A 17,212-nucleotide genomic window follows, 5' to 3' on the forward strand; every position below is an offset into this window, starting at 1 on the left:
TTTTGTTGTTTAAATTTGGTTCTTTGCAACTCATTCCAGGTTCTGCCCCACAGAACCCACAGAAGGAGGTTACACACACGCAAAATAATGCGTTTTCAAACCACTTTCACAACTGTTTGCAAGTGGATTTTGCCATTCCGCACAGCTTCAAAGAGCATTGAAAGCAGTTTGAAAGTGTTATTCTGCATGTGCGGAATGAGCCTCTGTTTCTTTCATTGAGCAGACACAACACCAGAGAGGAGACACAAAGTAGAAATATCGTTTGAGGCAGCAGATAGGTAGTAAGATGTATCCAAACTTGCAGTACCATAGATGTACAACAGAGAGAAAGGATTTCTTATTTTATCTCCATGTAACTTTCCCTTTATATTTAGTAAACTCATTTATTAAAAAAAGCAACTGAGACTCTGTCTCTTCTGTTCTACTCTGCAAATATATAACCCTGTTTTCCCAAAAATAAGATCTACCCCGGAAATAAGCCCTAGCATAATTTTTCGGGATTTTTGGAGGACACTTGAAATATAAGCCCTACTCCAAAAATAAGCCCTAGTTACAGATTCCCCAGCGCAGCTGATCTGGTCACGTGAGGGGCGCAAAATCATGGGGGAAAAGAAGACATCCCCTGAAAATAAGCCTTAACGCATCTTTTGGAGCAAAAATTAATATAAAACCCAGTCTTATTTTCTGGAAAACAGGGTGTGTGTTAGGGTTTATATATACATATGTTTTTATATAACCACATATATTTACACAAATATATACACATACACACACACACACACACACACACACAACACTTCTGCCCGGTAGAGCTTCTAAGTGGCTGTTGGAGATTTGATGGGTTGTGTAGGTTTTTTAAAATGTTGCTTCAACCCCAGCTGCCACCATAGCAAAAAGATCATTGTGTGATGTAAGAAAATGTTTTTAAGTATGTTCACTTTGTAAGACATCCTGCCCAACAGAACTACTGTCTGAAATGTCGAAGTTACTATTCTAGTTATGCACAACCTCATTCACTGATGTTTTGTGGCTGGCTCCGCCTCTTGTGGCAACCATTTTGTGTGTGCAGCCACCACTTTGTGACACATTTTCAAAGGTGCCCGCACAGAGTCAAAAAGGCTGGGGACCCTTGCTGTACGCACATGGTAAATACATGTGTTAGCCATGTTCACACAACATGGCAACTGCACATATTGTGTTTATCATGTGCACACTATGTGCATTTGGTAGATTCCTAGTACATACAGATGCAATGTATGAAAAGGACTTCTATTATTAAGCGAAGTACAGCAGTCAGCCACTACATTATTGATTGTGCCGGTCATTTGATTTCACTGCTTTCATCTTTCTGATATGCTTATTAGAGGCTGAATAGCCAAATATTGCATCCGTGATAATATGCAAGATAAACCCTGTCAACAATCAGTCCCTTAATTAGATACAAATTATCAAAATGGTACTATGCAAGACAAATCCTAAAGTTGAGGTATATTAACAGGAAAACACAGCAATTCTACATGGCAGAAAACCACACTTGCTTGCCCTCTGCTGATCCCAAATGGAAGTGCAACAAATTGGTGGCCCCATATTTTCCACCACTCCTATCCTGAACATGATTAATGATGAAATGATATTTAATATAAAACAGAGTCAGGCTATTTCCAGTACAGTTCCAAGGAGAAAATATACATTATGCAGTGTTTCTGAGGGTTGAAATTATCTTTGTTATTTCACTGGTTATTTTTACATTTAAATGCACAAAAGCTATTAATTTCTTTGGAAAGGCATCTTTGAAGCAATTGTGCCCTAAATGCACGAAAGAGATCCTTTCTCGATTAGAATTATTATTGCTGGAAAGTACATCAGATCCTGTTCTAGTGCATTAACCACTGTATGAATCACCTTGATTCATTTTGCTAACAAGGAGAAACATTCAGATGTAAAGAGATAAATCTTCCCAGAGTGGGCGGACGTCACAATTATTAATAAAGATGGCAGGATCAAAGGAAACAAATGAAGAAATAACTGGTGTCTGGACTCAAGACTATTCCTGTCATTAAAAAAAATATTCATATAAAACTATCATGTTCTTTCACCTTAAAAATCCACCATTATATCCAGCACTAGGCTGAAAATCCCCATCTCAACAATATCTGGAAGCTGCTATGCATGCTTCTGAAACTTCTAGGCTAGACTACTGTAAGTGCTCCCATTGGGACAGTCCTGGTTAACTATCTAAAATCTGCAGTCTGTGCAGAATAGGATGGCCTGCCTTTTACTCAAAGTGAATAATCAGTATTTTTCTTCCTACATACCTTATATGTTCCCTAGTAGCTGAGATACAGAATTTTAGCACACTTCATTTTGCCTGAATTTATTATCTGTTTGGAATCTAGCTGGGGTCCCTTCTGAGTCCATTTCTCCCAGTACAGACAGGCCTCTAATACTGGAAGCCAATTAAGCAGTTCAAATTCAAAACAATTGTGGTGTAATTGAGGGGGAAGGGTCATTTCCATTCCTACCAGTAAACACTTTATCTTTCTGTTTTTAAGTTAGCCTGATGCCATACTCCATTGAACACTGAGATCTGGGATGAATCTTGGTAGACACATTCAGTGCATAGTTCTATAGTTCAGGTTAAAATACCAGCTCAGTTCTCACATCCATTTTCAAGTGCCACTTACCACCGATACTCCCGTGTCCCAAGCACTCATTCAGTAGAATCATGGAAGGAAAGAGAGAGAAAGGAAGTGATGGCAATAGACATGATGTCACTTCCAGGATTTACCTGACAGTGACATCACAACACTCTAGCAAGTCCTCAAACTCTATGGTTTCATCAAAAAGCAAAACCTGGAAGTGACACACAACCTCTATCCATGCTTCCCCCCATTCCCCATCCCTAAAGATTCCCAGGTTGAGGGCAGAGTGCCCAGTAACCAGTGTGGCGTGAAGTACTGCAAGAGAACAAAATGTAAATACAGGCTCATTTACTGGAAGTGACAAAGGGTAGTTCCAGGAATCACCAGAAACTCTATTGTAGATTCCTAGAGCTATTAAAGAAGTGACAAAGCTAGAGCTACCCTCTGTCACTTCTGAGAAGAACTTCCCATAAGAACATGCAGCTACTTTTTGAAATGGTGGCAAGCAATGCGATTTGGGATCAGTAATCCCCTAGTGGAAAAAGAGAGGAAAATGCAAAATAGAGAGCACTGTGATATCTACCTTGAAGATTGAGATTGTCAGGAAAGTACACATACAGCTGGAATGGGAGTATACAGGGGAAGTGAGGAAAACATTGAAGACAGCGCGATGTGATGTTCACTTTGGGACACTGGGATGAAATTTGGTTGGCATATTCTCAAGACCTTGTCAAGATTACAGCTTTTTCTTGGTTTTTGCCAGCAAATTGCGGGGTGGGTTGGGAGAAGATGATACAGTGAGAGTCCAGCTTATTATGCTGTTATCCCTGTTCACAGTTTTCCTGTGGTGTAGTGTCAGCATGATGTAGTGGTTAAGAGCAGGTTGACTCTGATCTGAAGAACCGGGATTGATTCCCCACTTCTCCACATGAGTGGTAGACTCCTATCTGGTGAACTAGATTTGTTTCCCCACTCCTACATTTTGTTTCCCCACTCCTACATTTTTGCTGGGTGACCTTGGGCTTGTCACAATTCTCTCAGAATTCTCTCGACCACACCTACCTCGCAAGGTGTCTGTTGTACGTAGAGAAAGGGAAAGGAGTATGTATGCTCCCTTGAGTCACCTTACAGGAAAGAAATTGGGGGGGAGGGGTTTTTTTATAAATCCAAACTCTTCTCCTCTTCATCTTCTAAACCAAATTCTAAACCCAGGAGTCTGATTATTGCAGAGAGCCGGTTGACAGACCCTGATGCATATTTGTGACAAGAATCTGCATTTCAGGTGTGAACCCTAGCTCAAAGCCTGCACTCATTTTCAGCCAGTCAGGGAGGAACAAGACCTCTCAAACATAGGCCTTCATTCATTTAATATATTTATATATATGTATTTATAGATTTTACAAGGGAAACCCACCTATGGCAAACATGAGAGCCATTTCATGATGGTGCCCGCTAGTCTTTTCCAACATCTCTAAAGCATTGTCAGATTCAACACAGTTAGGGACCCTTGGCTTGGATGTAGAAGCCACTCCATCCTAGTAGGCTTGGGGTCAGTGACAGTGCATATATAGCAGGAACGGGAGTATACTTCTTGACCACTATCACTAGACTTGCCATTTGCCTACTGGCAGAAAGCAATTTGCCCACTGTCCCACCCTCAGTCTTCTACCCTTGACCATTTGAGGAGCAGGAGAAAAATGGGAGGTAAATGGCATTGATGATGACACTCTAGGCATTTCCACAGACGCTATGATCTTTTCCATAGAGATTAGGTGAATTCTGAGAGTGTCACCCAGAAGTGATGTCACATCCTCCTGAAATCCCACTCACCCAGCTACTACCACCCAAATCTCCCAGCATTTGCCTGCAGAGAGCTGGGAATTTCATCTCTGGGTAGTGATATGGACATATAGTTTATGATGTTTTAAGCCATTGTATTTAATCATACAAGTTATATTAGAGTAATTCACTGGGCACCAAGCACTTCAAAAACTTACTTTTGTTGGAAGAAACGAAACTCATAGATCAGCCTGACACTGAGCTTTGATTTGGGAAAACAGGGCCCCACCAAGGAGATAAGGAATTAGCAGAAGCTCACGAATACAGATAAGGACGAAGTAAAACTGGGTTGATATAGCAACCAAGATCTCTGAACGGGGCAAGATGACATAAAGAATACATGCCCAATTGTAGAAAGCAAGGTGGGCTTTGGAGAGGAGTGGAGATTCAAATGGCAAAGTGTACGTATTCCAAATCTAGCCAATGGTTAGAAGACAAGGAGGGATGTTTGTAAGAGGGTATAAATTATGTTACACAAGCAACAGCCCCTTGAACCTCCTCCCTGTTGCTAACAGAGGAGAGTTCCCTCTTCTGCGCAGAATTGAATGAAAACAATAAATCTCTGAACACTGAAGAAGCTTTTGGATGGTTATTTTTGTAACTGGTCAGAGCCTTTGCTCTGTGGACAGGGCCTTGCCCTGTGCCTATCAGTAGGTATAGGGGGAAGGGGGCTTGTCAGTAGGAGCCACTAGGCAACCATAGAAGAAAGAGGTGAGCCAATGGGGTCATGGACTTGTCATGGCACCCTCTGCACTGTATAGCCACATTCTGCCTGCTTTGCTTTACCATTAGCCAGCTTCACAGTCTGCCCTTCGTAGTTGCTTGGTGGTGGCAGCTGCTCCCTGGAGCTCCATCCCAGCACCACAGAGGAGAGTTCATAGCTGAACCTGCAATTCTAGCATCCTTAGTTGAAAGTAAATTTCATTGAACTTGGATGTCAGTCTCACCAAGTAAACATGCACAGGATTGGGTTGCCTGCTTCGCAAAACCAAGACAAATAAACACACACAATCCCTTTTTGAAATGTAGTATTCAATATACTCTTTGGATTATAAAGTTATTCCATACCTACCAAACCCCAACTATGAAAAGCCGACCCAAACAGCAAAGTCTTTCATTAAAGAATATAAAGGAGGAGGTGACTGAAAACATTGAGGGGTTTATATTCCGGGTGATTCTGCAAGAATGCAAAATGTGGTATTGTGCAAAGGATCCGGCTTCCTGAGAATCTTAGCTTTTTAATTTAAAAAAAGAAACCTTTTAGCCCCGTTTGCTATCCAGATATGCCTAGAAAGTATGTGCTAAAATTTCAGGTCTAAATTAAACACTGTGTAAGAGATACATGATTTGACCTCCCAACACTTTTTTATAATGAAGGGGTATTTCTGATTTAAAAGCATTTGCATGGAAAAGGGAAAAGGTTGGCTTGTGGGTCATGAGGGAGGTTTGTGCTGGTTCCTTGATAGCAACTGTGCTAGAGTCCCAAAAACTAAGCAAATGCCATGACATTTTGTGGGCAGTGCCTGGGGAGAATGACGTTTAAGAAGGAAGTGCTATCATTTCGGGGCAATGCTCTTGGAATCCCCCCATCTCTATGGTATTTACCATAGAGACTAAGGAGAATTTCTAGAACATCACGGAAGCCATTTTTCCATCCTCTCCTCCATTTCTCAAAGTGGGGAGAGATTAGGGCAAGTGGTAGAGAATTCCCCACTAGCTGCAAGCAAAGCCCCTGTCGCCTTCTCTCATGCCACTGACGCTACAAATGCTGCCAGAGCCTCAGGGGCTCACCTCAGTTGTTTGGGCAGAGAAGTGGCCTTGCGTGCTAAGTAAAACCGTTTGCTATGCTGATGTTGAGCACATGTGGTGGGTTCTGCCTACAGTACACTAAAGTAACTCACACCCCTTCATTTCCAGCTTGGTTTTGAAAATCCATCTATCTTTCCCTATATGGATAGTGCAAGGGTGCCGCCATGCACTCGGGTCTAGGAGACCCAGGACTGAATCCACACTTTGCTACCTAGGGCACAGGGTTGTTATAAAGATAAAGCGGGGGGAATGATGGGCCAAGCATGATTTGGGTCCCCATTGAGAAGTGCTGGGATTTGGAAAGTGCCAGTCACACAATCCAGTAATGAAGGAGTTAATTGTTGCATGCTAATTAGTTAGTGAGGTCAGAAGTCAGTGTCCAGGTAATTGACACCTATTGGTTAAGCAGACCAGCATGAGCTACATGCAGTCTCACACGTAGGCATTAGAGATATATTCTTTGTTACACTCTGCACGTGTTCAGTAGCAGTCTTTGTTAGCCATGTAATAGTCAACCAATAAGCTCCATGAAGGAGCAGGCTGATCAGATAGATGTTTCCTGTTTTGTTTTTCCAAGTTACCCTTCCCTTTTATTTTGTAACTAAACCATTTTTCTATAAGCAATTGCCTCTGTCTCATTATTGAGCTAACCCAACTCTATAAACTTACAAGAAGAAAAATAGGGTATAACTATCTGGATCAATAAATAAAATAGTGATATTATGCCTGGTAGAAAGGCAATATTTAGATGTTTTTAAAAATAATTAAGAAAATTTGCTTATTTCTCCAGTGTTACACAGTTTGATCCTTGGCTGTAGACAAATCTATAGAGGGAGCCAGGCTCAGTGCCCTGTGTCGCTCTTTGCCCATTTTGATGAGTCTAAAAACCAGCAAAAAAATGATGCCTAAGAGGGAAAAAACTGCACAATAATTTATATTCATTTGCAAAGGACAGTGCAGATCAGGCTGCTGAGGTTTACCATGCAATCCTCTTCAGACTTAACTTCACTGAAATTCAGGGCTTAGAGAGGTGTAAATCAGCATAAGGTGACACTGTTAATCCTTGCACGCTGCAACATGTGAAGAATAACACTTTCCTTTTACTTTTACAGTTTAACCAGTGTGAGTGTTTTTAACTACATTCCAGGAAAGTAGTAGAATCCAAATATCTAGGGCACTCCTCCTTCTTATTACCATATAGCACCCTCTACAGTTGTATCCCTGTTAAAAACAAAACATATTGGGAGACAGAGCTTTGAATTAACAGATCAAAGAGTAATTGATCCATCTGTCTTTGGAGACAGCCTTTCGGTATCTGTGAATAACGCTGTCCCAAAGGAACTGGGGTTTGTTCACCCAGATTGTAAGTAATAATAGGAGCAGCATCTGTTTCTTCCCAACTACACAAGTAATGTTGGCTACTCAGTATTGCAAAATTCCTAGAGATTTGGTGGGTGGAATCTGGATAGGGTTGGGTTTGTAGAGGTAAGAGATCTCAGCAGAGTAGGAGTGCCAGCTTCCAGGTGGGACCTGGGGATCCCCTTTAATTCCAGCTCATCTCCAGACTACAGAGATCAGTTCCCATGGAGAAAATGGGTGCTTTGGAGGTTGATCTCTATGCCATTATATCCCACTGAAATCCCTGTCAATCCACAGTAGCCAATGGAGATCTGGCAACCCTACTTCCCACTCATTCATTCATTCATTCATTCATTCATTCATTCATTCATTCATTCATTCATTCATTCATGTTTATTTATACTTTAGATTTATTAGCCGCCCTCACCCTGGAAAGCACAGATTGCCATCTAAAGAAGGATGAAGTATGCAGAATAATACACTTTCAAACTGCTTTCAGTGCTCTTTGAAGCTGTGCGGAATAGCAAAATCCACTTGCAAACAGTTGTGAAAGTGGTTTGAAAACGCATTATTTTGTGTGTGCGGAAGGGGCCCTAGTCCCCTTTTCACAATTCGCTCACCAAAACCACAACATTGACAATATTTCTAACAGTCTGTATCCCAAAACAAGCTTTGGGCCACAACAAATTATATATGACCATACGTGGGGGTTAGAGCTGTAACCTGTATGAGGGGCTTGGAGAGCTCCCAAAATTATGGCTGATCTCCAAATTACAAAGATCAGTTACCATGGAGAAAATGGCAGGTTATGGCATTATACCCTGCTAAGATCCCTCCCTTCTCCCAACCCACCCCTCCCCAGGCTTCACTCCCTAAATCTTCAGGAATTTCCCAAACTGAAGTTGGTAACCCTATGGAGGGGACTCAGCCCTGATCCAAAGTACTACTGCCCCAGAAGATAGGAAGGAATTGGGAGTGGGGGGCAAACAAAAATAACTTCGTAGTTAAACACGCGCAAGACATTTCTAGGCATTTCGACGTCTTTTACAGCGAGGAACACCAAATTTCCGTCGAGAACTATTCACACTGCAGACCTCCCCTCCGGCCCGAAAAGTACCCGGAATCTTTGCGCTCGGATTCGGTCGGCGCGGGGGAGTTATTTATTCGGCGCACCACCCGGAAATGAGCCGAGTTTCTTTGGGGTTTGCAGTCAAGTCCATCCGGGGCCGGGCTGGCAAGGATGTTGGGTGCCGGGGCTAGGTCCCTCCGTTGTTCCCTGCCTTGAACGGCGGGGATAGGGGAGCTTTCCGGGACGCACGTGTGCTGCGTCCTTCCCGGGGATCCTTGGTTGGAGGCCAGGCTTGCAGTCAGGAAGGGAACGGGGAAAGAAAAGGGGTCCCTGGGCGCTTAAAGGTGGAGGGGGGGGGGGGGCTGCAAGAAGAGGCCCCTCCTTGCAAATTATTGGGGAGATCCAAGGCAGCTTGTGGGTCGTCCTGGATAGTTTCCAGAGGAGCATTTCTTTGCAAGCCCCGAAAGGATGTTTGCAAGTTTTTGGCTGCAAAGCACAGAGCTTTTCCCTGCAGGGCCGACGAGCAAGGGGGCCTTTAAAGAGCTAACCTGTTGGTATCCATAGGATACTTTGGGGTGGGGGTAGAGGCGTGTGTCGAGGGGTGTTTGGGGATTCTCCAGGGAAAGGGGGCCCCTGCAAGGCCCTTGTGGGGAGTTTAAAGCCATGGCCACGCGGCGTTTAACAGACGCGTTCTTGTTGTTGCGGAACAACGCGATCCAAAGCCGGCAGCTGCTGGCCGAGCAAGTGAGTAGTTACGGCTCCTCCAGCCCTCTGACTTCACGTAGCATGGCTGCTGCGGTGAGTCTCCTCCCTTCATCCTACTGTGTATCCTACATTTCTGTGTTCTAGTGCCAAATGCTTAGGTCTGTCGGACTGCAAGCAAGCGTTGGGTCTTTGCATTTTTTGCAAAAAGTTTTGCACCTTTTGCAAAATTGTGCACCTTCTGTATCTTTATTTCTTGGCTTTTTTTTTTTTGGGTCCAGCCTTCCTTTGCTTCCTTCCTACCCCATGCTCCTTCTACCCATTACTCAATTATGTCAGTAACTTGAATATGATTGTATTCAGTCAGCCCAATGCCCCTTCATGGGAATATCTGAGGGCATTTTTGTTCTGTTGTCATCTAGTTTTTCTGGAATAGAGTTAGGGTGAACTGAAGGCCACACCAAGCATGTGTCGAAGCTAATTGGATTTGCTTCTAAATATTGGCCTCTTCCACACATGCTGAATAATGCACATTCAATCCACTTTCACAATTGTTTGCAAGTGGATTTTACTATTCCCACACAGTAAAATCCAGCTTCAGAGTGCACTGAAAGTGGATTGAAAGTGCATTATTCTGCATGTGCGGAAGGGGCCAATTTGTACTTATTGGAGAGCTGCAGGCAGTTGCTTTTCTTCCCAGAAAGGAAGCCTTGATGAGGAAGTAATTTGCAAGACCTGAGCAAGGCTTTTAACAGTAGGGTTTTTCCGAGGTCCTGAATTCAGAGTCAGAAGTGACTCCACAGCACTTCACCCACACAGCCGTGTTACCTGCTGCATCCAAAATCAGATATTCTTGTGGCATTTTAATTAGTGCATTTGTTGTGGTTATCTGCTTTGAACCTCAGCAAGGAAGTAAATAAATAAAGTATCAATAGATCAGAACCCTCGCTTGGATTTAATACACAGGGACAAGCTGTTGTGGTTTTTTTGGTTGCTGCTGCAGCTACCAATGCATTGCAACAATGTTAGGTCTGCAACATGACAGATTTCCCTACCCTTGATGGAAACAAAATCCAATCAGAAAAGTAAACTCATAGTGGGTGTGGGCCTTTAATGACGATTGATGAACTGGTGAAGTAGGATGAATCTGAATGGAAGTAGTTTCAAATTGTCATATGATTTCCAGCTAGGGTTACCATCCTCTGGGGTGCTGAAGTCCTCCCAGAATTGCAACTGATCTCCAGTCTGCAGAGATGATTTCCTCTGGAGGAAATGGCAACTTCAAAGACTTGACTCTGTGGGCGTTTCATCCCTCCCCAGATTTCATCCTCTCTGGGCACTGCTCTCAAATGTCCAGGAATTCCCAAAGTCAGAGTTGGCAACTGTAGTTCCAATTCAGCAGCTCTTCACTGGAGTCTCCCTCAAATAGTTTTGTGGAGATACTGCAACTTTTTAAGTATTATTCAGGCAGGCTGAAATGCTCACCCATTGGGTTCTGAGTGTTTTCATCTTTAATGACTGACTTGTGTACATTCACTCCCTCATGGCAGTATAAACCATCCCCCAGATTTTTAAAGTATGAAATATACTTTAAAATATATGAAATATGTCACTATATGAAATATGTCAATAATATGGACTTAGAGCAGCCTTATGTTGATAGATGTCGCTTGATATCTAACTTTTATTGTCTGGGGGACTTTGCAGATTGAAACTGACTGATGTACCCTTCCCCCAGCTGCCTTTCATTTCTTTTGATTGAGCAATCCAAATGATATGAGGGTTCCTGGTGGAATCATCTTCCTCTAGTCTTATATACTCCTGAGGAAGCTCAGATATAATAAGGTTCGTTTTCATACAGCCATGATGTTTGTCTCTGAAACTGAATTTGGACACAGCCCCTCCTGCTGTACATAAGTACGGAATTTTGCTTGGCCCGTTGGAATGAATAACAACCCTTCATTTATGTGGAAAAAGCTATAGAAATGTACTTGGAGACCTTATAAAGCAGACTCAAAACCTGTTTTGCATTTTCTTAAGCGTGTCTCAGATTTGCCCCCATAGAAGCACCCCAACCCTGGCTGTTGTGAAGAATGGGCAGGGTATAAATATAATAGAAATAGAACTTGCTCAATAAGTGTCACTTAAGAATTAAAGTAGTCCTTATCTGCTGCTCACTACTGCATCTGTGGTATTCCCATTTTGGCCTGGCCTGTTTGAAAGCTAGATCCCAGTTTATACATAGATAATTAACTGTGACAATTAAAATTGTGCATCCCTGTACTCGGCACTTTTCTGCTATCTTTCTGGGTCTTTTGAATGACCTTGAACCACTCTGACTCAGTATCTTAACTGTCTCCTTGCTATCTTCCTAGAGCAGTCAAGAACTGTTGTCAACCCTAATGGCTCTCTTTAGTTTTCCTTTATCAACTTTGTTACTATATCCGCTCATCAGGTCGGGGGAAGAATATATCTAGCGCTGTTGGGATTTAAAGGAATATTGAATCCAACTTCATGTTTTTGGGGCAGTAGCTTCTTGCCAAAAGAATGAAATCAAATATCTGAGGGCTCAATTTCAAACCTACAGATAACGGGATTTTTCTAGCCCAGCCTACAACTGCTTTTGCATTCTTGTCTTTTTTTTTTTTAATTTCCAGCTCCTAGTTCTTTCCACTCATTTTGCTCTCTTTTCTGCTTGCTGGTAGTATCATTAATAAAGCAGTATTATGCCAATATTGTTCAGTTAAAATGTGAAACTGCTACCCCCTTTATCCAAACTTGTATTCTCCCTTAAAGTTTAAAGGGGGGAAAAAAGGGTGTGTGTGTGTTTAACATAGTACTAATTTCTGTTTTGGGTCACGGTAGTGTTATTTTGCTTGATTGCATATTATGCCATTTAACTGTTGAAACTTTGGTTATCGTTTTGTTTTTTATTCCTGCATGTCCTTGAAAAAATCATTAATGAAATGCTTTGCATGTTCAATACATAGTAATCTAAGCAGCAGATTCTGGACTTTTGGAAGGTTAACTGCCCTATGTGTTCCTACCAGCTCTGTATTTTGTTATGAATCCTACCAGCTCTGTATTTTGTTATAAATCTGTGTCATGAAGTATCATAAATATAGGATCGCTGACTGTCTAGAGCAGGGGTAGGGAACCTGCGGCTCTCCAGATGTTCAGGAACTACAATTCCCATCAGCCCCTACCAGCATGGCCAATTGGCCATGCTGACAGAGGCTGATGGGAATTGTAGTTCCTGAACATCTGGAGAGCCGCAGGTTCCCTACCCCTGGTCTAGAGAGAGCCCAGCCCTTTTAAAATGAGATGTTATTTCCCAGTTGTGTTCTTTACCTCTGAGCCATGAAAAGCATCGTCTGCCCATTTCCCCACAGTGAGCCTCTGGTAAATGGTCAAGACGTTAGTTTCTCCAGATTGTCAGCAAGCTTACGAGAATGTGCTAAACATTCGTCACATCTGTTTATTGTGTTGCTCTCATTTAGCCCTAAGGCATAGTATGAAAAGTAAAAACTGTATGCATCTTCTGGAAGGCACAGAACTCTTTTAGTTGAAGCAGAACATCCAGTTATGGGTCAATGTCGTAATTTTTGCCTTAGCAAAACTCTTCAGACGTGTACACTTCAGGGCCTATTGCTCTTAACCACTGGTTTGTGTTGTTTAAAAGGGTGCTTCCAAAGAAGTCTCCAAGTCTGAAAGAAGAAAATTCATATTCTAAGGTTTTTTGTTTGCTGCGAAATGTTTTTTAACATCAGATGAACAAGTGTTCCTGCATGTATAGCAGTGAGGAATGCCTGGAAAAATAGTCAGAATAGGGAAAAAAATAGCGAACAGCTTTGTATTTTGTTATAGTAAGGTAAAATCAGATGGGCTGGATCCCACAGATCTGTTCTATTAGCAGTGGGGCTTTCCTCCTGTGCAAGGAACATTTCCTTGGTGGAAGAGGTTATTCCACCAGTGGAAAGTCCTTTCCCTGGGAAACGCGAAATCACTAGCAGAAAACAGTTGTGAAATGCAACCTTCTACACCAGGGGTAGGGAACCTGCGGCTCTCCAGATGTTCAGGAACTACAATTCCCATCAGCCTCTGTCAGCATGGCCAATTGGCCATGCTGGCAGGGGCTGATGGGAATTGTAGTTCCTAAACATCTGGAGAGCCGCAGGTTCCCTACCCCTGTTCTACACAAACTCCTGCCCAAGTTCCTCTTCGGAGGTTTTAAGTTCTCTTTCTACCTAGAGTAGACAATTCCACCTTCTGACATGCTCTGTTCACCAAATTGGAGTAAATTCCCTGATCCTATCTCTTAGTCGCAGAAGACCGGATGCATTGTGTCCCCACTTTCTTCCCCCATAGAATTCAGTTAGATGACAGATGTGTGGCATGGCTAGTGCTCTGAACAACTGCATCACACCCTTAACCTCTTGTACCTATCTCTTCATTATGCTGCCCTGTGAAGGCACACTGTCCCATTTCCAGCAAGATAACTAGGGACCCTCTGCCCTTTGTAGGTTGACTCTTAAGTGTCCTATGTCTATCTACAGTGGATAATGAGCAGCCCAGGTTTATATCTGCATGCCGTGTACAGCTGTTTTGCACAGTGGCATTACTACAATTATGTGCAGTATATTATTATATGCAATGTAGTAATGAAACTGAACATTGTAATGAAATTGAAGAATTAACCTAAACAGGATAGCTAAGAGCTGCATTATATGAACTGTATTGGCTTCTTGAAGACTAGAGCAGGGGTCTGCAACCTGCAGCTCTCCAGATGTTCATGAACTACAATTCCCATCAACCCCTGCCAACATGGCCAATTGGCCATGCTGACAGGGGCTGATGGGAATTGTAGTTCACGAACATCTGGAGAGCCGCAGGTTGCTGATCCCTGGACTAGAGGATATGTGTGTTTATATATAAGACCTTCTAATTTGAGAGTACACAACTAGATATACTTCAAAAGCTGGCTTATTTTTGTTTATTAAGGCTTATTTACCACTTTTCCATCTTAAAACAGCCCTCAAGATTATAGTAACTTAAAAACAACATGAAACCACAGCTACTTTGATAAAACCAGCTCATTAAAGCGACCAGAGCTAATATACATACAAAACCACCAGTTGAAACAGGGGTGACAGAGGGAACCCCAAATGAAACGAAGTCTTCATCCCCAGCAGAAGGTGGCAGCAATGCAGAGATGTCCCTCTCCCAGGTGGCCAGCCACCTCCTCTCAAAGGCAGGGACACCCAAAACAGGGCCTCAGAAGATGACCATAGTGGTAGGGTTGGTTCACAAGGGAAGAATAAAAAACAGCATACTATTGAAATTGTTCTCATATGACAATTAGATTGAAATGGACCTAGATAATTACCGTCATTGAAATTGAGCTAGATAGTCCTTTTCCAGGTATCTTTGGAGTTGTAATGCCAACTTGCAGGTAAGCACCATATCTCTGTCACCCTTACGGACGCATTAAGCCAGGGGTCTTCAAACTATGGCCCTCCAGATGTTCAGAGACTACAATTCCCATGAGCCCTACCACTTGGCCATGCTGGCAGGGGCTGATGGGAATTGTAGTCCATGAACATCTGGAGGGCCATAGTTTGAAGACCCCTGAATTAAGCCAACAAGATAGACCAAGGGCATTTGTACTTAAAATTTTGCTTCAGATCTTGGAGCACTGTCGATTCCAGTGCTGTTTGAAGTTGCAAACGGAATATAGTAATAATCAAATGCAGAGTATGAAAGGAGCTCCCCCCCCCCAATTTAGAAAAGACAAACGTCCCTGTATGAACTGTTCTTAATATATTTTGTTAGGCAAAGCAACTCATTTGACCCATCTATATTCTTTTTGGCAAAACAAAGGCGGTTTTCCTGGCTGGTAATGAACACAAATCTGCCTTGGTTGTCTTCTGTATTCATTTCCTTTTCACCCCAGGCTTTTCATCTATTTTAAAAAGGGGTGATCCTGTATACATGGACCTTCTCAGCTTTCCCACTTGCCTTGCATTAATGCACGTTTCCGTATAAATAGGCAGTTCCCCGTGCTTACTTTTCAACTCTTCTCGTTCGATTGACTCAACTGTGTAAATAGTTTTCTTTGTAACCGGTAGCTTCAAAAGTCAAAATTTATAAAAATTCCAAATAACATTTTTACAATGGCAAAGGTCACATCTGGTATTAGGTTTTTCCAGGGTGCTTTATTTTTGGCACTGCATTGCCAGTTCTTCCCAATTGTTTGTCCAGATTATGACTTTAGATCCCCGGGGCCTTTCAGGCGTTTGCAGTTTTAAGGCTTGTAATGTTTGTAAAAGTATCTGGAGTAAAAACAAGCAGAGAAATGAGCAACCAATCAAGTACAGGGTCCTTTCAAATAGTTAATGGGGTAATAATGACTAGTATATATGAAAGAGTTGTATGTTTTTGAAAGGTTTTGCTGTCCTGAGCAGAAGCGAAATATTTTTCTGGGCCCTGGTTCAAATAGTGTTATAGTCAGCAGGGCCTGAATCTAGTTTTTCTTTGCTCAGGGCAAAGCAAGAAAAAAGAGTTTATCATTGTTAAGGAGGCCATTTAAGGAAGGGGGTGAAAAAGCCAAACTGTATGCTGGGGATAATTAGGAAAGGAATTGAGAATAAAACTGCAAAGATTGTCATGCCCTTATATAAAGCAGTGGTCCGATCGCACTTGGAGTACTGTGTTCAGTCCTGGTCACCACATCTCAAAAAGGATATGGAAGAGATAGAAAAAGTGCAGAGAAGGGCAACGAGGATGATTGAGGAATTGGAGCCACTTTTATGAGGAGAGGCTGCAGCATTTGGGACTCTTTAGTTTGGAGAGGAGACGTCTGAGGGGGGAGATGATTGAAGTCTATAAAATTATGCATGGGGTAGAAAATTTTGACAGAGAGAATTTTTTCTCTCTTTCTCACAGTACTAAAACCAGGGGGCATACGTTGAAAATGCTGGGGGGAAGCATTAGAACTAATAAAAGGAAACATTTTTTCACGCAATGTGTGATTGGTGTTTGGAATATGCTGCCACAGGAGGTGGTGATGGCCACTAACCTGGATAGCTTTAAAAGGGGGTTGGACAGATTTATGGAGAAGTCAATCTACGGCTACCAATCTTGATCCTCTTTGATCTGAGATTGCAAATGCCTTAGCAGACCAGGTGCTCGGGAGCAGCAGCAGCAGAAGGCCATTGCTTTCACATCCTGCATGTGAGCTCCCAAAGGCATCTGGTAGACCACTGGGAGTAGCAGAGTGCTGGACTAGATGGACTCTGGTCTGATCCAGCAGGCTCTTTCTTATGTTCTTATGCCTTTGAGTCAACTGAGTCCTTAAGAAGTTTATATTCCTTTGGACGACTGCATATGGACAATTATTATAAACTATTAAATTCTCCGTACGTTTTACCGTGTGTGTCCCAAAGACAATGAATGTTTACATTCAGATATGGACAAAGCCAGATATAGTTTGTGAATGCCTGTAAGTAAGCATGTTTCTGCCACATTTTTTGAGCATGCTGGTAATCAACATACAACAACAACATTTGCCATATATTTCAGTGGTCAATATTAACTGTCCGTTTCATCTAGAATTTCATTCATGTAGCATTTACAACATTTACTGTTATTAGGTATACTTATAAATACGGTTTGATGCAGCACTTACTCAAGAGGACTGTTGAATGTGTTCATAAAATTATTGAAATTATAAAATGTAGCAATTAGCATGCCAGAATGCTTTTTAAATTCATTGCTCTCTTTGCAGCTTAAT

At 42.3% G+C, this 17,212-nt stretch overlaps 1 protein-coding gene across 7 annotated transcripts in view; it reads left to right on the forward strand.

The window, feature by feature from the left end:
• The first annotated feature begins 8,861 nt into the window (after positions 1-8,861).
• STX16 (syntaxin 16) overlaps positions 8,862-17,212 on the forward strand; it is a 44,166-nt gene continuing 35,815 nt past the window's right edge. For 5 of the 7 annotated variants that reach the window (XM_048495878.1, XM_048495876.1, XM_048495877.1 and 2 more), the window contains exon 1: positions 8,862-9,516. In XM_048495878.1, the coding sequence (XP_048351835.1) occupies positions 9,382-9,516 (135 nt within the window). In that variant the 5' untranslated portion in view covers positions 8,862-9,381. The remainder of the gene's footprint in view (positions 9,517-17,212) is intronic. The other 2 variants (XM_048495880.1, XM_048495881.1) reach the window with 1 other exon arrangement.

This window comes from Sphaerodactylus townsendi, linkage group LG05, assembly GCF_021028975.2.
Source record: "Sphaerodactylus townsendi isolate TG3544 linkage group LG05, MPM_Stown_v2.3, whole genome shotgun sequence".
Lineage (NCBI taxonomy): Eukaryota > Metazoa > Chordata > Lepidosauria > Squamata > Sphaerodactylidae > Sphaerodactylus > Sphaerodactylus townsendi.